The 26099-nt window shown below is 38.3% G+C and overlaps 2 protein-coding genes across 3 annotated transcripts; one reads left to right on the top strand and one right to left on the bottom strand.

Annotated features, from left to right (window-relative positions):
- Nucleotides 1–312: 312 nt before the first annotated feature.
- Nucleotides 313–12015, bottom strand: abcf2b (ATP-binding cassette, sub-family F (GCN20), member 2b). Of its 2 annotated transcripts, none has more exons than XM_067402116.1 (15): nucleotides 11861–12015; nucleotides 10706–10861; nucleotides 8749–8961; nucleotides 7622–7804; nucleotides 7270–7441; nucleotides 6773–6868; nucleotides 6456–6558; nucleotides 4955–5050; nucleotides 4699–4818; nucleotides 4150–4239; nucleotides 3028–3138; nucleotides 2864–2926; nucleotides 2476–2604; nucleotides 2164–2367; nucleotides 313–2033 (listed from the first exon to the last, which is right to left on the bottom strand). In XM_067402116.1, the coding sequence occupies exons 2-15, from the start codon at nucleotides 10857–10859 to the stop codon at nucleotides 1917–1919; spliced, it is 1851 nt and encodes a 616-aa protein (XP_067258217.1). In that variant the 5' UTR covers nucleotides 10860–10861; nucleotides 11861–12015; the 3' UTR covers nucleotides 313–1916. The 2 variants fall into 2 exon arrangements, with proteins under 2 accessions (XP_067258217.1, XP_067258218.1); XM_067402117.1 differs by having other exon boundaries at nucleotides 10706–10878; nucleotides 11861–11998.
- A 4157-nt stretch (nucleotides 12016–16172) lies between these two features.
- On the top strand, nucleotides 16173–25255 carry chpf2 (chondroitin polymerizing factor 2). The gene is made up of 4 exons (XM_067402115.1): nucleotides 16173–17595; nucleotides 21485–22049; nucleotides 22292–22474; nucleotides 23252–25255. Exons 1-4 carry the CDS (start codon nucleotides 17327–17329, stop codon nucleotides 24521–24523), a joined length of 2289 nt encoding a protein of 762 aa, XP_067258216.1. The 5' UTR covers nucleotides 16173–17326; the 3' UTR covers nucleotides 24524–25255.
- Nucleotides 25256–26099: the final 844 nt, after the last annotated feature.

Here is a 26099-nt window from a genome sequence, read left to right as displayed (position 1 = left end):
GAGCTATTCCAATAGGCCCTCGGGCCCTAATGACCAGAAATGCTTTATCAGAGCTTGATTAACCTGACTTCAACCTCTTATTTGAGTCTTCTGGCTGAATGACTCAATTTTGCCATATTGTTAACCACAGCAGTTTATTTGTGTATGTTTAACAGTGTGTTGTGTGTGTGTGTTTTAGTGGGTGTATGTTTTGTACTCCTGCTGTTTTAGAGTGTCACCCCCTCATTGCTGTGTACTTTTTTTGCATTGTGGCTGACATGTAGACTGTACACACAAAAAATTCTCTTTATTGTAGTATTTTTTATGTATTTCCCATTTATTTCCTATGGTGGTAATTTTTGACCATGAACAACACAAGTGTGGAGATTTTTAGGACCATTTAGGTTTTTCGAATCAAGTCCACTATTCCACTGAGTTTCGTACCATTCAGATGAAGTAGCGATTTTGAAAATTTTCAAAAAAAAAAAAAAAATTCTGTCTAAAATGACCGAACAGCACCAAAGGGTTAAGAGGAATTTGACTCGTCAAATTATTGGTTTCTTTCATTGTGAAAAGATGGAAGTAGATAAACATTAGAGATAAGACTAGAGGCATCTGCTCCCACTATTAAAATAGGAAGCAAAGCATATTTTTTTTAGAGATTGTTTAAAGGATTGTATACTGTTGAAAAGGGCTAAAATTTGTATCCCAGTGTAGGAGGGAGTCATACTTGGTGTCCATATAGTTTTAATCTCATTGAATCCCAACATACAGTCTAAAAGCGTTGGCAAAGCTATAGTAGTTTGTGTGGATGTGAGGGTGTATGTGGAGGATAATGCACATCACCCTCATCCTCCCAATCAAACACCACACCCTCCTCTTACCGTATAAGCTAACAAATGAATATGGTGGGAAACATAATGAGTGCTGCAGAAAGACAGAGACGAGATTGGAAGAGACAACCACAAGACTGGAGACAGTTGAACATATGCATGTTTAGCCCCTAAATGGGGAGGATGTTCCCAGAAAGAGGGTCTTATCAGATTTAGCAAAGAAAATCTTTACAAAATTTGTCCCCAAAGTATGGCCAAGAAAGAGAGAAATACACTCACACACAGTGTGTGCAGAAACATTTCCTAACAACTTAAACCTGCATGACTTGGTATTTTAAGAGAAAAGGTGTTGCTGCTCACTAGAACTGATAAATGTAACTCATTGCTCAACATTGTACTTTGAGTAACCACTTAAAAATATTTAGAAATCATGATATTGCATCATAGCTTGTTGTTTTGCTAAGCTACAATATGATTCTCTTCACAGATACAAGCAAAGCTATCTCAACGGATTTTAATGTATGTGTAAACTAAGCAACAACACAGTTTTGCCTGATGTAGTGTTTTTTTCCTCAGCTTTTGCCTAAATAATGCCACAGAATGGTAACAGAGGAAGGTCTTGTTGTTCCAAGTGTATGTGAATTCACATGTACGCATTATTCACACATCACACTGCTCAGTTTAAAATGGTATTTTATGTCTACATTCATTATTTTGGTATGAACACTGTCTGTAATGTTTTGATGTAGGATATTCTGAAAATTGCTTTCTGAATACTGTGATGTTTTCTACTGTTCTGCACCAACATAACTGAATGTACTTAATCCAATAAACCATTATTGCCTTTACAATATTAAATAAAACAGACTTGCTGATTCTGGGAAATGAGAGGTGCATTAAAATATATAAGACCAGGGAACGCTTAATGATAGCTCTTGAGGAAGTTGTCAACAATCCTAGATGACAGTATAATGGAATGCAATCCACATCAACAGCTAAGAAACTGGGGTTCACTGTCTGATTCCATCAGTCATGCACATCTGGGAAATAGAGGAGAGTAAACAATCCATGATGGAAAAGTTTGTTTGTCCAGCTCATGGATTTTTAAATATCATGAGTCTGTCTGTCAATTTTTGATTTCAAGTGCTCTTTGTAAGCCAAAATGTCCCCGTTCCATTTAGTGATGGTCTGCTTCTCACAAACCCAAATTTCCTGAGCCACCTAGAAAGAGATCAAAAAAGTCATCCATCACACAATCCAGATCACCGTCAATTGTAAAACATAAATACTAGTAATTAGATATACTAATAATGTGATCTGATCCATTTACTGGCTTTGTACTATGACATACCTGCTGAATAAGTCTGAAGTCGTGGCTAACTAGCATCATTCCTCCTTCAAACTCATTGATGGCCTCAGCCAGAGCATCAATTGTCTCAATGTCCAAGTGATTAGTTGGCTCATCCAGAAATAGCATGTGGGGATTCTGCCATGCGAGCCAGGCAAAACACACCCGACACTTCTGGCCATCTGACAAGTTCCTGATGGGACTGACCTGTGTCGGAGGGGTGACAGATAAAACAGAAAACAATAAGTACAGCGTTCAAAAGAATGTAGTACTTATGTTAACACCCCTGCATATTAAACACAACCACACACATACCTGCTGCTTCCCTGTCAGGCCGTAACGTCCAATGATCTTCCTCATTTCCTCTTTCTCTTTGATTTCTGGGAAACACTTCATCATGTACTCCAGAGGAGACAGGTCAAGTTCTAGCTGCTCAGTCAGATGCTGCAGGACAAACAATTCAAGAGCACTTACTGTACAAACAATTGCCAATATTAAAATGTATGTGCTTATGTCAAATTATGAATAAATGTAAATATTTTTTACTATATTTGGCTTTCAGAACTGTAAAAAAATGCATTTAATATCTATCTATCTATCTATATACACATAGATATACAAGACATAAATGTTATGAAACTGGCAAGAACAACACAAGTACTAAGTCAACTAATCATACTCAGTATTTCTATGAAGACGGTACCTGGTGATACCTGCCAATCTTGACATGTGAATGCTTTCTTATCATTCCGTCTGTGGGGAGAAGCTGCAAGAGACAAAAACACAAGCCAGCTAATGAATTTAAAACTTATATACTTTTTAGAACAAGACGTTTAACTGTCAAATCAAACTTTTTTCATAACTGACCTCTCCCATTAGCAGCTTGAGAAGTGTGGACTTCCCTGCCCCATTGGGACCCACAAGCGCAACTCGTGTGTCCAAGTCAATGCCAAACTCCAAGTTCTTATAAATAAAATTCTGTAAAAAAAAAAAAAAAAAAAAAAAAAAAAAAAAGTAAATAAAAATAAACAAACAATTTCATAATACCCTACCATTCAAAAGTTTGGGATCACTAAGATATTTAATGTTTTTAAAAGAAGTTTCGTCTGCTCACCAAGGCTGCATTTATTTAATTAAAAATACAGTAAAAACAGTAATATTGTGAAATATTATTACAATTTAAAATTGAATATATTTTACAAAGTAATTTATTCTTGTGTTGGCAAAGCTGAATTTTCAGCATCATTACTCCAGTCTTCAGTGTCACATGATCCTTCAGAAATCATTCTAATATGCTGATCTGCTGCTCAAGAAACATTTAATGTGTACAGTTGTACAAAATATTTGTGTACAATATTTTTTTCAGTATTGTTTAATGAATAGAAAGTTCAAAAGAACAGTGTTTATTTGAAATATAATCTTTTGTAACATTATACATTTTTTTACTGTCATTTTTGATCGATTTAATGCATCCTTGCTGAATAAAAGTATTAATTTCTTTAATTTCTTTAAAAAAAATAAAATAAATATTCTCACTGACCCCAAACTTTGGAACGGTAGTGTATAATGCTACAGAAGCTTTGCATTTCAGATAAATGCTGTTCTTTTGAACTTTCTATTCATCAAGGAATCCTGAAAAAAAGTACACAACTGTTTTCAACATTGATAATATTTCACAATATTACTGTTTTTACTGTATTTTTAAGTAAATAAATATAGCCTTGGTGTGCAGACGAAACAAACTTAAAAACATTAAAAATCTTACCGATCCCAATCTTTTGAATGGCAGTGTATATATTTGCGTGTACCACTGTTATCGTTATGGCTGTGGTTTGTACTATTCTCATAAAATTAGAACGCTTAGAAAATTAAAACTTTAGGACAACATAGAACTGCATATGACAGCATACATTAGGAGTGCTAAACAAAAATGAATATCCCAAAGAGACAATACTGTGTAAATGAGCAAGCAATAGGCCGCTGACTCACTGTGTCACTGGAGTATCTGAAGCTGACATTCTGCACCATGATGACAGGAGGCGGGATCTTCCCACAAGGTGGAAAATAAAATGACAAGGTCTGAAGGATAAAAGTGTGGTTAAAACTCTGATAAACACCTGACAATGATTTCATCTTTAAAGGAAATCTCAGTGCCATCTAGAGCCCAAGGCTTAAGCTGTTAATGGTCACCACAGCAAATGTCTGCCTAGTAAACTGTTTAATAAATTACAGAATCTATTTTTGATAGATTCTTAGTTCGAATCTACATTATTGCAGAAAAACAAATGTTTTTACCAAAACTGTATCAAAGTGACAAAAAAATAAATAATGTGGGTTTTTTTTTGCTTTTGTTTTTTCTCGTCTAAACGGTTCTGATTATTCAATTCTTTTATCTTAGTCATTGCATTGGTCAACTGAACAAAAAGAGCATTTCAAAACTGATGCTTTATGCTGATAATAGGTGTTGGGTAAGAGAAAATGACATGCAAGAATGCTACAGTGTGTGAGTGTTGATGTGTGCTTGTTTGTGAGACAAACCTTGTCATTCACGACACGAGCGGTTAGGCCAGAGGCCACCATTTTCTGTAGTGTTTTTTCTTTGCTTTGAGCCTGGCGGGCAAGCTTTGCAGAGCCGTGCCCAAAACGGGCAATATAGTTCTACAAGAGATGGAGGGAGTAAGTTTGACATGAATTTTGCAATGGCACACCTCTAAAGAATATTTCTCTGGCAACAGTGCAATAAAAAGAAAGATGAAAGTAGAGAAAGTGCAGTTCAAAGCCTGCGCCCTTTCACCTTCATGTGAGCTATCTGGTCCTGCTCCCAGTTGTACCGCTTCATCTGGTTTTCCTCCAGTTCTTCCCTGGTCTTCACATACTGGTCATAGTTACCCTAAAAACAATTTTTTTTATTACATACAGCACACACTTTACTGCTCTCATGCTGTACCTTTGTTACTGTTAATATATGAGGAGTGTGCCAATAAACATGACTTGGGACCAGCAACAGTTCATAATAAAAGCATCAGATTTCAGGCCTTTTAAGGCTTGACAAGTACATAAGCAATACAGACTTTTGGAGACAATAAAGCTTTTGCATCAAACCTCCTAAACAATAATGGAGCTTCATTCATTAGTCTCTCAGTTGGATTCACTGCATATTTTCAAAAAAAGGTGTGATGTTACATTACACTACATTAAAAATTAAAATTCTGTCATCATTTTCATTAATGCATGTTGTTCCAAACATGAATTTCTTTCTTCTGTGGAACATGAAAGAAGATATTTCTATTTCCATTGTGTTGACAAATAAAAACATTAAAGGGTTAGTTCACCCAAAAATGAAAATTATGTCATTAATGACTCACCCTCATGTCGTTCCAAACCCGTAAGACTTCTGTTAATCTTCAGAACACAGTTTAAGATATTTTAGATTTAGTCCGAGAGCTTTCTGTCCCTCCATTGAATATGTATGTACGGTATACTGTCCATGTCCATAAAGGTAATAAAAACATCATCAAAGTAGTCCATGTGACATCAGTGGGTTAGTTAGAAGTTTTTGAAGCATCGAAAATACATTTTGGTCCAAAAATAACAAAAACTACGACTTTATTCAGCATTGTATTCTCATCCGGAATCCTGGAATCCTTTCCATTTAATTGATTTCATTGAATTGATTCCACTTTTACGTCATTGTTTTTGGCGATTAGGACATCTGCGACATGCACACTTATGCACCATTTTAAAAAATATAGCAATACCAAAATACAAACAATGTGGAATAGCTTGAATACAGTGTGCGTCTTTGTTATTTTTGGACCAAAATGTATTTTCGATGCTTCAACAAATTCTAACTAACCCACTGATGTCACATGGACTACTTTGATGATGTTTTTATTACCTTTCTGGACATGGACAGTATACTGTACATACACTTTCAATGGAGGGACAGAAAGCTCTCGGACTAAATCTAAAATATCTTAAACTGTGTTCCAAAGATTAACAGAAGTCTTACGGGTTTGGAACGACATGAGGGTGAGTCATTAATGACATAATTTTCATTTTTGGGTGAACTAACCCTTTAAGACATTTCTCAAAATACCTTCTTTTATGTTCCACAGAAAAAAAGTAATTCAGTTTAGAGCAAGGCTGATTAAGGGATGACAGTCTTTATTTTTGGATGAACTATCTCTTTAAATGCATTCAATAGATTCTCCAAATATTAAAATCTAGGCACCCCCCCCCCCCCAAACAAACAAACAAACAAACAAAAACAAGACCACTGTTACAACACGCACAGTGTAGTACTTGAGCTTCCTCTGGTGGAGATGAATGATGTTCGTGCACACACCATTAAGAAAGTCTTGAGAATGTGAGATGAGTACAAGGATTCGCTTAAAACTGAAAGGAAAAAAAAAGTTGTTAGACGTCATAAGAAAAACATTCTTTTTAAAAATATCTTGTTTCAAAAACATCAACTTCAGCTACAATTCCTAGGCATTTGTCTTACATGAAACTTTCTGACATTATTATTTTTTTTTTCTGTGCATGAAAATACCATCATGTTTTATTGGCACAATAAAAAAATCTAATGAACGGTGAAAACAGTGCTCACGACTTGAGTTCTTCTTCCAGCCACACACAGGCATCCAAATCTAGGTGGTTAGTAGGTTCATCTAACAACAGCATGAAGGGCTTTATGAACAGGGCTCTGAAAGAGGGAAATTAGACAAAGGGAGACTTAAGAATGTAGGAAAGGCACTATTATTTGTGTATGCATTAAATTTGTAAACTATAATTTGACCAGAGATGATTTTCATCCACTCATTAAGTGAAGATGACCAATCAAATCCATGAAATGAGCTTCATTATAAAGAAAATATAACACTTTGAATAAAACGAACTAGGAAAATGTTAATGTTTGAAGATGTTTTTACAAAATTAACAACAAACTGCACTCTGCAGAAAGACTGGACTGATGTTTAACAGAAGGATGAACAAAATCATATTCTTATCCTTTTTTTTAAAACATTTTCAACACTACTTCTATGAGTATATAAAAGATAATTCCGTTCTGACACTGAAAAAAACATTTAAAGGCCATTTTCATACCTGGCAAGAGACACACGCATCCTCCAGCCTCCACTGAAATCTTTCAGTTTTTTTTTCTGCATAGCAGGGGTGAAACCCAGTCCAAAGAGGATTCGTGAGGCTCGAACTTCAGCTTTGTCTGCGTCCAACTCCTCCAAACGCTCATAGATCTCCATCAGCTTCTCACACTCAGCTGTAGTGAGGAGAAGAGTAGAGAAAATAGGCCATGGAATAATAATGTCTAACAAATGAGTTGAATAGAGTTGAATAGCCAGGTTTATTTACTTGTAATATATTACAAATAGCAAAAACCTGATGCATGTGGGTATATGATGCAATGTGGACGAATGAATGAAATATGTGTGTAACTCACAGTCCTCATGAGCCAATCGCTCAGCCTCCTTTTCTAGCTTTATCCTCTCTTCATCAACCTCCATAACACAATGCAGTGCCGTTTTTTCACTAGGGGCCATCTCACGCGTGAGGTGGTAGATGTCTATGTGTTCTGGGATGGGAACTTCTCGGTGGCCAATAGCAGACAGGAGCATGGACTTGCCTACAGAGAGTGTTCAAGAATATTCCCATTCATAGATGCCCCTAACCTCTCATTGTATTTGCTTATGAGAATTTTTTGATAATTAATAGGTTACGGTAAATGAAATGGTTGCATGAGCTTCCCCAGCTAAGGAGCAAAATCATACAAACTTTTACAAACAGCCCTTTATGTACAAAGTAGGGATGCACCGATCATGAATTTTCATTGCCGGTTCAGGTACTGGTTGCCTATCATTTTCTCTGCTTAAGCAAATTTATTTGTTGTTTATTTGCTCTATATCTGTAGTCATTTGAAATTAGAAGAAAACACAAACAGATTTCAACAAAGATGCTACACGCATGTAGCATGAGCAGTTACTTTTGATTTAAATTAGATTGTATAATTAAAAGATTTAAAGCAAAAACAGAACAGTCTGACTTCAGATTTGAAATGAAATGATGCTACATAAGAGAGCAGACAGACTGAATGAACATGCAAATGCACTCTCTGACAGTAAGTGGTGCTTATGGAACAGCAGCATTTTTTTTGGGTATCAATATACACAAAGCTTTAACTGATATACACTTTATACAGAGGTAAATACAAAACTTTGTACTTTATACAAAACTTTTCTGAAGACAGTCAGTTCACTTTAGAGATACATTCATATAAACCCGCATTTCTAATTCGATATTTATATTTTTCTTTCTATATTTCAAGCATTGCAAAAAGCATAATCTTGCTGTGCCTGGTACAGTATTTGCTCAGCTGGCGCATCTGTGTTCTCTTCTTTGCATCCGTCTTCAGCGTGACCAGTCTCTGGCCTGCGTTAACATCCTGTTTACAGACATTTTGGGAAATTATGGCAACGCTGTTTGTGCGCAAGTCCAGACCCGGTGCATCTCTAGTACAAAGCATAAGAAGCAGTGGAAGTATCAGCCCCCAATGTCACTTAACTTTCATACCTGTGCCATTGAGGCCAATGAGACCATAGCGCCGGCCGGAGTTGAGCTCCAGGCTTGTGTCGCTCAGTAACTCTTGGCCATGAAAGGTGAGTGACAGACTGCTGATGTGGACATCAGTACTGTTGGGGTGGGAGGCCAAGACGCCGGTCACTGCCCGTGCCTCCATCTTACGCATCTCAAACTCATCCAGCTCCTTAGCCAGAGCGGCGACATCTACGGACAAAAGTGAAAAAAGTGACATAAAATAAGTAGATGTAAGAGGAGAGCAAAGCTTATAAAGAATGTTTTAAAGAAAAAATTATTTGTCATGAAAAAATAACTGATGAAAAGTCATTGAATAATTAAACAATAATGCACACTTGAGTTTGTGAGTCAATGTTATATAGTTTAGATGTTTTATTTCAACACATTTGTTCAATTTTTATATAAGCATTATATAAGCATTTCATAAGCATTTCATCCCAAGCCTCCGTTGTTGAGAGAGAGAGATAAAGTGTGTGTGAACTACCTGAGTCTATGCGGCTCTAAACTAACTGCTTAAAAACAGCGACGTTACTATCTCCATACTGAGAAATGTCAAGTAGCTTTTCAGTTGCCTGCTAATTTATCAAAAAAGTCAATCATGGGGCAGCACTGACAACAAATTTCTGTGCGCGTGTATGTTTCTGGCTGTTTGTAAGTGTGCATCTGTAGATTGCAGGAAAAAGAGAGCATGCTTTCTATAGATAATAAAAAGTAATTTAGTAGGAAAATAATGGAAATTGTTTGTCATTTTGCCACATTGTTTAGCATATTGGTTTTTGGTCAGTGTCTTTGTGGGTCTTGGTTCATTTGCTATTGAAGGCTGTAGGGATCTTTGAAATAACGGAAATAATTTGGCAAAGTGATAAGGAAAATTAATGTGGACGACAGAAATGGACCTACTTCGTAGCTGTGCTTTTACTGGTAAACAACTGCACACCTTAGAACAGTTGTGCCCAATCCTGTTCCTGGAGAGCTACCTTCAGATCCAACACACCTGTCTGTAATTATCAAGCACTCCTGAAGATCTTAATTAGCTGGTTCAATTGCGTTTGATCAAGGTTGGAGCTGAACTTTGCAGGAAGGTACATCTCCAGGAACAGGACTTGGCACCCCACCTTTTAATGTTCAAAACCAGTCAGAACAGCATTCAACAACCCTGTGGTATAAACGTTATTGCAGGCCCGAGTCTACGGTTCTGCTAAGCACCCTCAAATGCAAACAAGAGCACCCTTAGCTGATACTGTAATAATATTATATTGGCGAAACGGGTTTGGTAAACGCTCAAGTGCGTATTTCTGTTTGCACTCTGGTTAATGTCAAATGTTTCTATTTACAACATGATTTTGCAGCAGTGAGCAATGTAGCCAATCACAGGCATGTTAGCTGATCTCTTGAATGCAATGGCCAATCAGGGGTGTTTAAGTTAGTTAGAATCCGCTCACCGGAAAAAAATTTTGTTCAACGCCGAGTTTGCACGCCTGCGAAGCCTCTCCTTAAAAAAGTGTAGACAAACACGACGTAAGAGACTAATTGTGCAGTGTAGACAACTGTAACTGAGATGAGTTACAGCTTTTTAGTGATAATAAAGGATCACTAAAAAGCTATTATTGTGGAGCCGTTGCTTACACATTACATCTGCACTTTACTAGAGCACCCTCGCTAATTTCAGAAGCACCCTCAGTGATTTGATTCTGGAACCGGGCCTGCGTTATTGTGCAGAAATCATGCACAGCTGGTATTCAGTAAAATGTCAAGTAAATTATATGTTATACAATAGCTACGTTTGTGTATAAATAATGAGTCTGACTCTGTCAAGGGCCTTATATGAGTGTGAACTGTCAAAATGTTGGAAGTGCACCGGTCGGGTGAATAATCAGTTTTCCGAATGCCTCTTTCTCTCTTTTAACTTTAGGCAGCATTTTAATAAACACACCTCCATTTTCCTCCCCATTAGTTACTGCACCGTTGACCTGGCCGTCCGGAAGCTCTCCTTCTCCGTTCACCTCATCATGCTTTTTCGCACGCTGTCGAGCTTTGGCAGCCTCCTTCTTCTTTGCAGCCTTCTTCTTAGCAAGATCTGAGGGCATGGCTGTGGAGTACAATAACCTGTGAGGTTCAAAATGCCAAGTTACATCTTCTAACATTAATTTATAATATTTTCATTCTCACATGAACTCGTTTATAAATTACCTTCCCACTACACAAAGATAAATACTGATACAATAAGTTGACCTCACATGATTGGACATAATGTAAATCAACAGCAATGATCTTGATAAAAAGTAGTTTTTGAATTTATATTAGGACATTCTTCATATAAAGCTGTTTATAAGGTTTTTCACTATAAGGCAAATACTGCTCATTTTAAAAACCCAGAACGTGTCTGCTGTTAATTTTATACCCACATACAGTTTCCAATGGCTTAAATAAGCATTTTTAGTAAATGAACATCTCGGACAGTACTCCGAATGTCTTTTGAGAGGCTGATATGACCTTAAACTATGTTAGTTTATGCAAATGAATCGTGTACATGTGAGCGAGGAGAGTGTCACTGCAGCTTAACTTCACATGTCACACCGCTATTCAACCAAGACAGGCTAGGCTAACTATTTAAAAAAACAAAAACAACAGCGCTTTAAAACACGTAGCAATTTAAGCATTATACAGTGAATGAAAATAAACATCCTCGCAGTTTTAATAACCCAAATCAAAATCAGATGAATAACAAAAACATTTATAACACATATATATATCTCTTGACAAAACACCGGCATAGGGCCTTGTTAGCCAACTATGGCGCTTTAGTGACATCTCCATTTGAGAGTTGTGGAGTTCACAATTTTATATAAAATGCATACATGTACAGTCGTGTATGGCTTAATTTGTATCAAGGGTTATACTAGGCATCGGTGACATATTGAAATGACAGCAGGAGGCGTTCAGGGCCCGGCTTTCAGCTCAAACACAAACTGTACACGCTGGATATTACCTCACTTACAGTATATTTGTGTCCCATATACGTAATGCTAGTTTCAATAAGATACTGGCAGGCTTAAACCGAGTAAAAAAGGGTGATTAATAGACATACCTTTCCGAGGGGAGCTAAGCGCGCAGGTCTCTGACACGCGCCCGGACAGGCACTGGCAGCCGCGGCTCGCGCACACTCGGCGCGCAGTGACCGTATTTGGTGAAGAGCAGATCACCGCCTGCTGGAGAGACGAGCCACGCTTCGCCACTCTAGGATTGCATATGCTGTAACTGCGTAATAAAAGCTTAAAGTGGTATAATCAGTGTTGGCCAAGCTACTCTAATAAAAAGTAATTCATTACTAGCTTACATCTTCAACAGTGTAGTTAGATTACTGTGTACTAATTGATAAAAAAAAGTATTGAATTACTTATTACTAATTACTTTCTAAATCCCATATCAAGTTCACCCAGTTGAACAATACAAGGATAGACAAGAAACTGCACTTTTAATTCTTTCAAAACAATATACAATTGCATATATTATTCTTGAACTGACCAAATTGTGTAAAGGTTACATTAAAAACATACATTTTAACATTAGATATTAAATTTTAGTTTTATATAGTCTATACACCACAGTATTTAATGGAATTACATCAGAAGTAGCCCTAACTGTAAATAATTTACAGAAAAATTAAGAGTAATCCCTTACGTTTTCAAGGGAAAAGTATTTAAATCGCAGTAATTAGATTACTTAGTAATTAATTATACCCAACACTGTTACTGAATGGTATTGAAAACAAAAATCAAGAATTTTTGTCTTATTTCATAAAAATGCAATCACATGCAATCAGTAGGCCTAATCGTGGAAAATGTTTGTTAAAAATGAACAAAACGCAGTACAAGTAAAAGAAATAGTGATAAAAAAAAAAAAAAAAAAAACGTTTTAAATTAAAAAGCATTTCAGGTGAATGCAGGGATTTATAAGAATTACAAAACATTTAAAGTGATAGTCATTATTTTCTCACTGGACCTAAACCTGTATGCCTTCCTTACTTTTGTGGAACAAAAAATTTTATGTAAGCCAGAATGACAATTCCCTTTAATTGCATCTTCACAGATTTTAACGACATGAAGGTGAGTAAATGGTGACCGAATCAAAACTAACTTTAAGTATCACTTAGGGGTATGTGTATTTACCATAGGGTATTTACTTAAAGCTGCAATATGTAATATGTTCTGTCCGCTAGAGGTTGCTAGAGGCCTATTTAAAACAAAGGCGTAGCTTGATGACGCCAAGTTTGAGCGCGGAATCTTGGGACATGTGGTCTTCACCTCAACTGACGGTGCAAAAGAATAGGGATAAGACTCGGGAAGAAATCATGTTCAAGGATGTGATTATTAATGTTACTGTAGTATGAAGCAGAGCAGGACTGAGTGTTGTGGAGCTGAACGAGGCCGCTGGAGCGATTGCCCAACACACGAGCAGCGGAGCTTTTATTATGACACAGTCGCCGATGCCGCTTCCGCTTTTCCGGTCATGAGTATGAGGTAACACAGCTCTGTTTATCATATTAGATTCATTTGAGTGTGCTGAAAATTATGTTATAACTTTACTCTGTGCGTTCGCTCGGCGGCTGCTGTGAAACACTTGTTTGAGACACACTGCAGTAAATTAGATCGATTTTAGAATATCATATTAACACTCTGAGGTCTGACGGTATCGCCGGCGATACCACCGTGGTTTTTTTCTTATCAGTGTGAAAGAGACTCAAAATACTCCGTCAATGTTGCACATACAATTAAGAGTTATACACCATTTTAATCTGTGGAATATCTTCTTTCATTTGTGTACACTCAGAGTAAAAACAGAATTTTGTGCTTTTTGTAAAATAAAGAAAACTAACATGATGCGTGATTTCTCCTCTCCCTCTGAACGAACTCCAATCTGATAGTTCTCAGAAAATGAACTGTAACTTAGTGAATACTAATGACAAAAAAATTACACTTATGTCTAAAAAAACGTTAAGATGTCAGGTTTTAAATCATGTAAGTCAAATCGAAAACAAACCTTCTTTGTTAATGTAATCTGTATGAAAAGAGAGCCATGTCAGAAATCCGTGATTCAGCTCATTATCTGCTAATGCGGCCACGCCCACGGAGCCAGCGCTATTCAGACGCTAATTCAGTCAATACATGCATTTATTATCTCAATCGTGTATTTATTGTCTTGAAAAGTGTTTATCTGGATGTAAAAGTCATGGTTAGCGATCTCTAGAAGACATGCAGTTACTTCCTGTTTACTTGTCTTCTACAGATGAAGTTTAGATGAGTTTTTGTTTCTTTAGCGCCCTCCGGCTGCAGTATGAATTGGAAACTCCATTCATGGAATAGCCTCTTCTTCTTTTAGATGAATTTGTGGACTAAAATGCACAGAGCGCCCTCCGACTTCAAGGATGAATTGAAAACACCAGCGCTCATAGTAATGACAGTGAATATTAAATAAAAATAACTCCTCTGTATAGAAAATTGACATAAGCATATGAGAATCCAATATTTCTCCAAATGTGCATGCTTTTAAACTAAAAGCCTATATTCAGACTCTTTGCATCACAGAAATACATTATATTTTAAAGTATAATATAAAACCATTACTTTATATTGTAATAATATTTTTCTGTATGTTTCATATATCATAATGAGCTTGAGACATCACACAAGGTTTTTTTTCACAGCCTACCTGACTGAAATGCCTCATTAATATGCAAGTCATTTCAGCTCATTACTATCCAATTCTTTTGTCTTCTCAGGTGAGAATGGCCCATTTTCAGTGGTGATTCACGCCTCCTTGCATACTGTGTTTCTTGGCAAAAAGTGTCTTACAAAAACTAAATCAATATATTGTTAAATATGAAGGAGTAGGCAGCATAATTTTTACATAATTTTGAAGCAAAAACTCTAGTCTACAACCTCCAATACCCTAAAGTCTTATGAACACAGATTTATTATACTTTTTTTGGCCTTATTTCAGTGACTTAAGTTTTTTGTTTTTTCAATAACCACGCATAAATGTTATTCCTTCAAAAACACAAACATGTACATACATGTTCCTCACATATTATTGTAGCCTAGTTTGTGCTGAATACAGTGTAATGACACTTTTTCCATTAATATGTTTATGAACAACTGAAAAAAGCACAAATGTCAGGGCATGTCAAAAGTTCTCCAGGCCCCAAATCAGCCTCAGACTCCAGAGGGTTAAATGCTGGATGGCTTGTGTTGATAAATGGCATGCAATTAATTTTGAAACGTATTGTATGATGGAGAAAATGCTGTATTACTGTTACTAAAAATAAAGCTACATCTGATTATGCTATGTTAGCTACTTCACAAAATAGTGTTTTTCTCTGAGGCATGGTAAAGCATGGTACTCACAAAAATCAAGAAAATTAGACTTAAACAATAATAAGACTAAATGTGTTGAGCTATAAAACAACAGTTTTTTGTCTATAAATGTAATCAAACAGTTGTTCCCTTGTCTATTAAAACATGTAATGTATTAAAGCGTCTTTGGTATTTCCATGGTTTCCAAGGTAATGGAAACCGAAGGTAAAGTTGACGCAATTGACAGGCAACTCCTCACACGTCCCGGAGCCTTGGTTAAATAGCAATTTTCTCACGATTTACAAATAGTTGGAAACATTTGGGATATTGTAAGTAGTCAAGTGAACGAAATATATAATGGCCTAGTGGTTTTTGGATATTTTACTGCAAAATTCTTACATATTGCACCTTTAAGAGCTATTGAAACTGTATAAGTAGGCAAAAAATAATACTTATAGGCTATTATTTTCAATTGCATTTACACATTTAAAGTACAAATATATTTTGCATTGCAACATTACTTCAGTCTGTTCTCTTTCTTATGTTGCTGAACTAACAAGCCAAATTAGCCAATATTCAAAATGTTTTATTGTACTTAATCTTTGTGAGATCTCTCATTATTCCCCACATCAAAGTATTGGACCTAAAGCAATTAGTTATAATTAACTCTTGCTGCTAACAGCAGATGAACTTGATTCAGATGTAAACAGGGTCAATAATAAGCAACACTCAAATGTCAAACTAGAGGTCAGGTAACAGGAATCTCTTTCAAATTTCATCATTTCAAAAACTAAGAATTCGTTATTCTATTCGTTACTTATAGTTACAATGTGACATTTGTTAAATAGACAATTGCTTTGTACAAAATCAGATTAGACGACCAGCGGTAACTCTTGTTATTGTGCCCTTATTATTATCATCATTAATTTTCCTTTTGCAGCTATTCTTTTGTTACTCATCTCGCTGTAATCAAGTAATTGACATTTGATGGCCTGAATCTCGACCTTATCATTCATGCTTGATGACGTGTCTCCCTCGCCTCGCCTTGACGGAATGAGTGCAGGAGCGGGATAACGGGATACCGGGAACGGCCGAAGCTCCACACGCGCGGACACTTGCTGTCAGACAGTCTCTCTCGACAGAGCCGAGTCTCTACTGCAGGGCTCATGTACACGTGGAACTCTTGTGCGCGTGCTGCTTGTTTCCCTGGGTCTGTTTTTAACGCATTGAGTCAATCTTCCTCTCGAGCACATCCGTAGGTAGGACTTGATACGTGCCAGACGATGCTGGAGATATTTACAGCAAAGGCAATAAAGTCACTTTGCGATTGTTTTTGTATTTTTCAACGAACCCTCGGAAGAGACGCAGGAATTCATCCACAGTTGAGAGCAGTTTCGGCGGATTAGTGTGTTTTGGGGGAAATATCGCGGGTGGCTGCTAATGCTGCTCAGCTTCAGTGTGTGAGCACAGCAGCTAACGTTACGAAGCTACGCGACAGAGTGGGGGACTTTTTATTGAATGTTATTGATCGTCGTTCGAACCGCTGAGTCGCTCCACAAAACAAAGCAAAACAAACCCGCCCAAAAACTTGCATGCTAATATCCTGAAATTTATAATATTTCAGTCCACTGTGCATGTAAGTTGAATCTTGGTTGCGGCTGCAAATGGTGTCGACTGGTTAGCGATCTAACCTTTTGTGCATCACCAGTGGAGGTGATTTCTCATCTAATAATGTAGAAGCGATTCTCGGATAATGTATTCATACATGCAGCTTGCTCATATCGCTTGCAGGAGGATGTCCGGCTAGATCACAGTGGACTATTTTATATGGAGAGAATGGTAGTGCGTCGGTTTTGCATGTTTGGATGGTAAATCAGACTTGCATGTCCTGGTGTTACTTATTTTACTGTCAAGCGGCAGGTCAGATTGTTATTTTTCCTCCACCTGTTTGTTTGGCTTTACGCTGCGTACCTTGACATCTTCATCGCCCATTCATCTGATTGTGAAGACATCAACACTGACTTGACTAGTCATGCTATGATTATATAGTGCCAGGAATTCAAATACTTACCTTCACAGAATCACTGTCAAATGCCTCTACTGTAATCAAGACTTTGCTGTTACTTGAACTGCTCTCTAAGGAGACCTATCGAGACTTGACATCCATTGACTGGCTCACAGAAGACTCTGTCTGCTCCACCATGCGTCTGTCTTCTTTCCTGGCTGTTTTCCGGCCTGCTCTGCCTCTCATTCTGGGCCTCTCTTTGGGCTGCAGCCTCAGTCTCCTGATGGTGTCCTGGACACAGGGGGAAACCGATGAGGCTTGTGGAGATGAACTTGGAAATGGGAGACTCATAAACAGTGGTCATATCAGGGATCACCAGGATGGCCAAGATGGGAATGAGGACTTCCAGCCTCGCATTGTGCCCTATCACAAGGACCCCAACAAACCGCACAAGAAAGTCCTCAGGTGAGTCCTCAAATGTCAGTTCAGATTGGCTTTGTTTCTCATATTATACTGAAATCTCAGGTGCTGGTCATATAATTATTAGAATATCATCAAAAGTTGATTTATTTCACTAATTACATTAAAAAAGTGAAACTTGTATATTATATTCATTCATTACACCAGACTGATATATTTCAAATGTTTATTTGTTTTAATTTTGATGATTATAACTGACAACTAAATAAAATCCCAAATTCAGTATCTCAGAAAATTAGAATATTGTGAAAAGGTTCAATATTGAAGACACCTGGTTCCACACTGTAATCAGCTAATTAACTCAAAACACCTGCAAAGGCCTTTAAATGGTCTCTCAGTCTAGTTCTGTAGGCTACACAATCATGGGGAAGACTGCTGACTTGACAGTTGTCCAAAAGATGACCATTGACACCTTGCACAAGGAGGGCAAGACACAAAAGGTCATTGCAAAAGAGGCTGGCTGTTCACAGAGCTCTGTGTCCAAGCACATTAATAGAGAGGCAAAGGGAAGGAAAAGATGTGGTAGAAAAAAAGTGTACAAGCAATAGGGATAACCGCACCCTGGAGAGGATTGTGAAACAAAACCCATTCAAAAATGTGGGGAAGATTCACAAAGAGTGAACTGCAGCTGGAGTCAGTGCTTCAAGAACCACTACGCACAGACGTATGCAAGACATGGGTTTCAGCTGTCGCATTCCTTGTGTCAAGCCACTCTTGAACAACAGACAGCGTCAGAAGCGTCTCGCCTGGGCTAAAGACAAAAAGTACTGGACTGCTGCTGAGTGGTCCAAAGTTATGTTCTCTGATGAAAGTAAATTTTGCATTTCCTTTGGAAATCAGGGTCCCAGAGTCTGAAGGGAAGAGAGGAGAGGCACACAATCCACATTGCTTGAGGTCCAGTGTAAAGTTTTCACAGTCAGTGATGGTTTGGGATGCCATGTCATCTGCTGGTGTTGGTCCACTGTGTTTTCTGAGGTCCAAGGTCAACGCAGCCGTATACCAGGAAGTTTTAGAGCACTTCATGCTTCCTGCTGCTGACCAACTTTATGGAGATTTCATTTTCCAACAGGACTTGGCACCTGCACACAGTGCCAAAGCTACCAGTACCTGGTTTAAGGACCATGGTATCCCTGTTCTTAATTGGCCAGCAAACTCGCCTGACCTTAACCATAGAAAATCTATGGGGTAATGTGAAGAGGAAGATGCGATATGCCAGACCCAACAATGCAGAAGAGCTGAAGGCCACTATCAGAGCAACCTGGGCTCTCATAACACCTGAGCAGTGCCACAGACTGATCGACTCCATGCCACGCCGCATTGCTGCAGTAATTCAGGCAAAAGGAGCACCAACTAAGTATTGAGTGCTGTACATGCTCATACTTTTCAAGTTCATACTTTTCAGTTGGCCAAGATTTCTAAAAATCCTTTCTTTGTATTGATCTGAAGTAATATTCAAATTTTCTGAGATACTGAATTTGTGATTTTTCTTAGTTGTCAGTTATAATCATCAAAATTAAAAGAAATAAACATTTGAAATATATCAGGCTGTGTGTCATGCATGAATATAATATACAAGTTTCACTTTTTGAATGGAATTAGTGAAATAAATCAACTTTTTGATGATATTCTAATTATATGACCAGCACCTGTATAAATCATTCACAAGTTAGACAGGGTCTAAGATCAGAAGTCCAAAATGTAAAATTGCAATGAACCCAGCTTAACTATGTAGATCTGATCTGAATTTACTTTTATCATTCATTGCAAATTAGTGTTGCAATCCAAAATTATTTTAAATTACATTTATCTCATGTTAGTATCAGTAGTCAGTATAGAAATGTGACTTGGTAAGATCTCGGGCGAGTATTTTTCACATCTCTGTGCTTCTCTCAAAGCCGAATTCTTCACCACTTTGTGAAGCAGCTGACATAGAATCTCTTATTATTCCTTTCACAAAACACCCATGGCTGCATATACAGGACAGCAATGCCATTGCCCTTAGAAATAATCGAAATGTTGCAGGTTAAATGATGAACAATTAAATTTTAAGTTGTTTCGAGTTCAAAATCCAAGTCATTTATGATCCACCCGGGACTGAAGATAAATGAATAAGAAAGTGTCTGTTTTTTCATCCTTTTAAGCTTTATAGCTAAAAACAACAAAATATTGGCAACAGTTTAGATCACAAAACAAATTAGAAGGGCTTTATTAATAATAAAATATAATGCATTACGAAATGATTTCAGATACTGGTTATTGAACATGTAAACATAAAAATGGTATCGGCTGATCTCCACAATTGTCTTTACTTTTACATGTCATATTTTGACTTCTGTTTGAGCAGCAACTTTTAAATAAAACTTTGAGTTGAGCACATTCTAACTTCTCCATTGTCCACATTTCACCAGTAACAAATACAGCTTTATAAATAATTAGGTTGACAACTAGGGTACCTTAAGCTGCGCACACACTTAACGATTGTAATGCCGATTATGAATGGAAATTGATACTTCTGACTGATCGCGCTTAAACGCGTCCAGTCGCGTTCAGTCTGCAATTACAGTCGGTGTTCAAATTCCATGTGTAAGTATTTAAATCTGCTTCAGTCGCAGGAAACAATCGGTATGTGTGTTTAATTCAGTCTTAGAATGTTTCAGCTAATCGTTAGGTGTGTCCCCGGCTTTAGAAGATTCGCTGAAGCAGTTTGCTTTAGAGATCATAGTAGCTGTCCCTCATTTGTCTCACTCAGCTTTGTAATTGGCTTAGATCTCTGTCATTCTTGGCCTTAACTTTTTCAGAGACAATGTTCTAAATGCACAAAGGAACATTCGTACATATTGTGATGGAATTTTTGAACTAATTAATAATGAACTAACATTTCTTTTCTTCTACAGGCCTAATAAGCTAACTTTGAAATAGAGAAATAGTCACTAGGACTGAGTGTTGTAACAAGTGGAAAAATTCTGCTGTTCTGGCTAGACAGCATCCTCCTAAGGATAAAAAAATAGTCTTTGAAAATTGTTTTAACATATTGAGTAATCTGAACTATTAACCCGGTGATATTTTTTGATGATCTTGTGATTCAGTTGTTCTAATCTAAATTTACTCCGCCAGTAAGCGGGACAGAGGAACTGAGATGTTCTTAAATCTAAACCAATCATATTAAGACTGATGATAATGAGTAATAGATCATGCATACTGACTGAAATGTACCTGAAATCCTATAAAACCTGCTGTATTCCTTTGTTCGGAGAGAGATTCTCTGGGATTGATGAGAACTCTCCTGGCCGTGATTAAAGCTTTAAAGAACAACAACTGGAGTCTTAAACCTAGGGAACAAGGTTTAAGAGGGTCAAGACGTTGACCGAGATATTATTGAGTGTCGATTAGGAGATGCTCTGAAAGATCATATATTATTGAGTGTCGATTTGGAGACGCTCTGAAAGATCAGGGAATTTATTGAGTGTCGATTAGGAGATGCTCGGGTGTTGATTAGGAGACGCTCCAGGAACGGGTAACTTAAGTCAGGTGCATCTTGGAAAATCTACCATAATATATTATATAATAATAAGAAGAAATGCTTCTTGAGTGCCAAATCAGCACATTAGAATGATTTCTGAAGGATCGTGTCCCAGTGAAGACTGAAAATTCAGTTTTTCCATCACAGTAATAAATGACTTAAGAGTTATTTTAAAAGGTAAAAATATTTCACAATATTACTTTTTTAACTGTGTTTTGATTAGATGAATGCAGTCTTGTTGAGCATAAGACACTTATATCAAAAACATAAAAACCCTTAATGACGTAAACTTTTGAGCAGTAATGTATATTTACACTAAAATGAAACCATTTATTATTATGTTGTTTGCCACAGGACTCGCTACATCCACACAGAGCTGGGAATCCGAGAACGGCTCCTGGTGGGCATCCTGAGCTCACGCGCCACTCTGAACACGCTAGGGGTGGCAGTCAATAAAACGGTAGCTCACCGTTTTCACCGTACCTTCTTTTTCACTGGCCTACGGAGTGCAAAGGCACCACACGGCATGACTGTTGTCGCTCATGGTGATGATCGACCCGTCTGGCTGATGTATGAAACTATACGGCACCTTCACCAACACCACGGCAATGAGTACGACTGGTTTTACCTTGCACAAGATGATACGTACACACAAGCTGAAAGGGTCATGGAGCTGGTTAATCATCTTAGTGCAGGACAGGATATGTACATGGGACGAGCAGAGGAGTTTATCGGGGGTGAAGAACGTGCGCGATATTGCCATGGTGGATATGGGTATCTGTTGTCACGCAGCCTTCTAGCCCGACTGCAGCCCCACCTGGACTCTTGTCGAAATGACATCCTCAGCGTCAGGCCAGATGAGTGGCTTGGTCGCTGCATCATCGATTACCTGGGTCTTAGCTGTGTGGAGAAGCATCAGGTGGGGAAGTGCTTTCTAAATCAATGTAAATGAAAAGCTAAAATCACTTACTGTATAATTAGTGAATAAGCAACTGCAGTGTCATTTGCTCCTGAAATTAATCATCATGATTTAATAGTGAAAACAAAATATTGTTTTGTGCTTGGTCATTTTCAATGGCTTGTTTACATCCATTAATCCAGATCAAAACAATGCACAGAGGATTATGATCAGTCCTGTTGTCATCCTTTTAAATGATGTAGGAGATGACCTACCGTTACTTTGAGCTGCAGAAGAACGTGGACCCTGAGCGTGAGGACAGTGCACAGTTTAAAAACGCCTTCACTGTCCACCCCGTCTCTGAACCTGTCCTGATGTATCGCCTACACAAACGCTATAACCAGATTGAACTGGACTGGACCTATGCACAAATTCAGCAGTTACAGGTATGTTACTGTACCTCATCTTAGAAGATCATTTCAAGCTGCTAACTTCAAGCAAGCTGGTTAAGTTCCCCCATTTATTACCCTTAGACACGTCTGCACAATCGTGCAAAAACCTGATCCAGAATTGGCACCTTTAGTTTGAGAATCGTATTATGACCGTGTCATGCATCTTGACTAAGCTGTGCCTCGTTGAGACAGGCACAGTTATGTATTTTAATAAATGCATGCTGTATTTGGATGTGATAGGTCTCTGTTAGTGCACACCTTTTTGAGCAAATGCACACTGCTAAGGTCAATTCTAGTCATTTAATGTGTATTTCTGACTTTGCAAACATTTTAGATTTCAGACTAAAGCATTTATATGGCATTTTAAAAAGATGAATCGCTGTTATAGTCCAAATTAAATTGCAGTGAATGTAATCTTTTAGATGCCTAGCTTTGGCATACACAGTCTTTCATGTCTGGACAAATATGTTGCATAGGTAATAGGGCAAGGTGTTTGCAGCTGTCAGCCTGTCATCACACATCACATAACCGCAGGAAATGAACTTAAAATGAGTTATCTCAGCTTTTTCCACTGTCTTTAGACTTTGTCTTTGAGTCAAGGATAAAACTTGCCTTTCTGCATTATAAATGAAGTGTTTGATAGACATACTGTGCCTAAAGGAACAGGATGAAATGAAGTTTCAACTTTGAACTTTGAAATGAACTTTCCCTTTATCAGTTTAACGTTATTGCTGCTTCTTACAATGACTTGTTCTGTTGTTTTGGCCACAGAACCAGATCAGCAACATAAGTGAGCTCACTCCAGAGGGCAAAGCCGGAGCCACGTGGCCCATCGGAATCAACCCGCCCTTCCGACCTAAAACCCGCTTTGAGGTGATCAACTGGGAATACTTCACTGAAGAGCACATTTATTCATGTGCCGACAGCTCTCCGAAGTGTGAGCTTCGAGGTGCGGACCGGGCAGATGTCAACTCAGTCCTGGAGACTGCAGTGGGCCGTCTGAATGAGCGCTATCAGCCCCAGTTGCGCTTTCGTAAGCGGCGTCTGCTGAACGGGTACCGACGCTTCGATCCCACGCGAGGCATGGAGTATGTGCTGGATTTGGCCCTGGAAGCTTTTACGCAGAAGGGTCACAGTCAGGTCATCGCCAAACGGGTGAGTTTGCTGAAGCCGCTCAGTGCTGTCGAGATCATCCCTATGCCATATGTAACAGAAGCGACGCGGGTACAGGTGATCCTCCCTGTGACGGCACACGATCAAGACTTTGTGGGTAACTTTCTTGACATGTATGTCATGAATGCTCTGGATACCCACGACAATGCTCTGCTCACCTTCTTGTTTGTGTATGACCCCTTCGATGCCCAGCGAGTCAGCCAGACGGACGTCTTTGCAGGTGTCAAAGCCATGATTGGTGAGGTAGAGAAACGTTACGGCGATGTAAAGATTCCTTGGATTAGTGTAAAGACTGAAGTTCCCTCACAGGTCAAGCTGATGGACATAATCTCCAAGAAGCACCCAGTAGACACCCTGTTCTTCCTGGCCAGCGTATGGACTGAGGTCAACGCTGACTTCCTCAACCGCTGCCGTATGAACGCTATCAGCAATTGGCAGGTCTTCTTCCCAATCCACTTTCAAGAGTACAGTCCAGCTCTGGTCTACCGCGACCAACAACCATCTGCCGCTTCATCCTTTGCATCCGAGACGCTGCGTGATGGCCACTTTGACCGCCACATCTTTGAAGAAGCCTGCTTCTACAATGCAGATTACATGGCTGCCCGCACAAAGATGGCCGCTGACATCTTGGACAATGATGAATTGCTTGAGAGCATGGACGTCTACGAGATCTTTGTACGTTACTCTGGGTTGCACGTGTTTCGCGCTGTCGAGCCGGCGCTAGTTCAGAAGTATGTGCACAGGGAATGTAACCCACGGTTCAGTGAGGACATCTATCACCGCTGTGTTCTCAGTAACCTCGAGGGGCTGGCCTCTCGATCACACCTAGCAATGGCTTTGTTTGAACAGGAGCAGGCTAACAGCACCTGAACTGACTACTACTGCAACATTAAGATGGCTTAAACTTCTTGATTCTCATTTAGGTGGCCTTTAATGACCTACTGATATTGATCGAGTGAATTTCACCCTGATGCTGTGAATTTCTCTGAACAGATCATCCAGTGTCTCAGTTTAACTAAACACAGTAAAGTTGCCTTGTCAAAGGGATAGTTTACATAAAAATGATAATTCTGTCATCATTTACTCACCTTCTCGTTGTTTTTTGGATCATAAAAAGAGATTTTGATTTCCATACAATGAATGTCAAAGGTGACCAATTAATCAAAATCTCTTCTTTTGTGTTCTGCAGAGAAAAGAATGTAATTCAGGTTTGAACCAACTTTTAAGTTGAGCAAACAATGACAGAATTTCCATTTTCTGGGTGAACTATCCATGTAAGGATCTACATATGGTGGAATTGACTTATAAAAGTGTGACTAATAATAAGTCTTCATAACTCACTTTAAATAAAATCTGAGGAATGGGTTTCACCTCGTTTACATTACTACCGATGACTGAATGCAGGAACCTGATTTTAGGAAGTGAAACATAAGGAACTCATTCATCTTTTACTATATGAACATGTCAGATGTCTGGTGGTTAGTAGAGGTTCTAGTCTCAGCTATAAAAGTAACTTGAGCCATCTTTCTTCCTTCGGATGTATGATTGTATGACCTTTTATCAGAATGTGCTGAATATTTCAGGATTGAATAAACAAATTATCTGTGAAACTTGATTATGAGTCATGACTATGATGCGCTCAACTGTTGAAACTGTTTTTATCAGGTATCTGAGCTACATAAAACTAAGTAACAAAGTTTTTTTTAGGGCACAAAGTTAACGTTTTTACATACCACCTATAGTTTTTTTTTTTTACCTGCCAATTCATGAACGTGTTTTTCCAATTCATATATATTTGTGTATGTATTTATAAGTGTGTATATATATATACACACACACACACACACACACACACACACACACACACACACACACACACACACACACACACACACACACACACACACACACACATGTTTGTTTTTGTGAATTGTGGGGACTTTCCATAGACTTCAATGCATTTTACACTGAACAAACTGTACATTCTATCCCCCTACCCTGCCCCTACCCCTAAACCTAACCCTCACAGGAAACTGTGCAAACTTTTACTTTTTCACAAAAACTCATTCTATATGATTTATAAACCCATTTACATTGTGGGGACCGCTGGCTGGTCCCCACGATGTAGGTGAACTCAGGTTTATATTACATCATGGGGACATTTGGTCCCCACAATGTAATATAAACAAAAAAAAACACACACACACACACACACACACACACACACACACACACACACACACACACACACACACACACACACACACACACACACACACACACACACACACACACACACACACACACACACACACACACACACACACACACACACACACACACACACACACACACACACACACACACACACACACACACACACACACACACACACACACACACACACACACACACACACACACACACACACACACACACACACACA

The sequence above is a fragment of the Chanodichthys erythropterus genome, chromosome 11, assembly GCF_024489055.1.
Source record: "Chanodichthys erythropterus isolate Z2021 chromosome 11, ASM2448905v1, whole genome shotgun sequence".
NCBI lineage: Eukaryota > Metazoa > Chordata > Actinopteri > Cypriniformes > Xenocyprididae > Chanodichthys > Chanodichthys erythropterus.
This window is presented reverse-complemented; position numbering and strand designations above follow the sequence as displayed.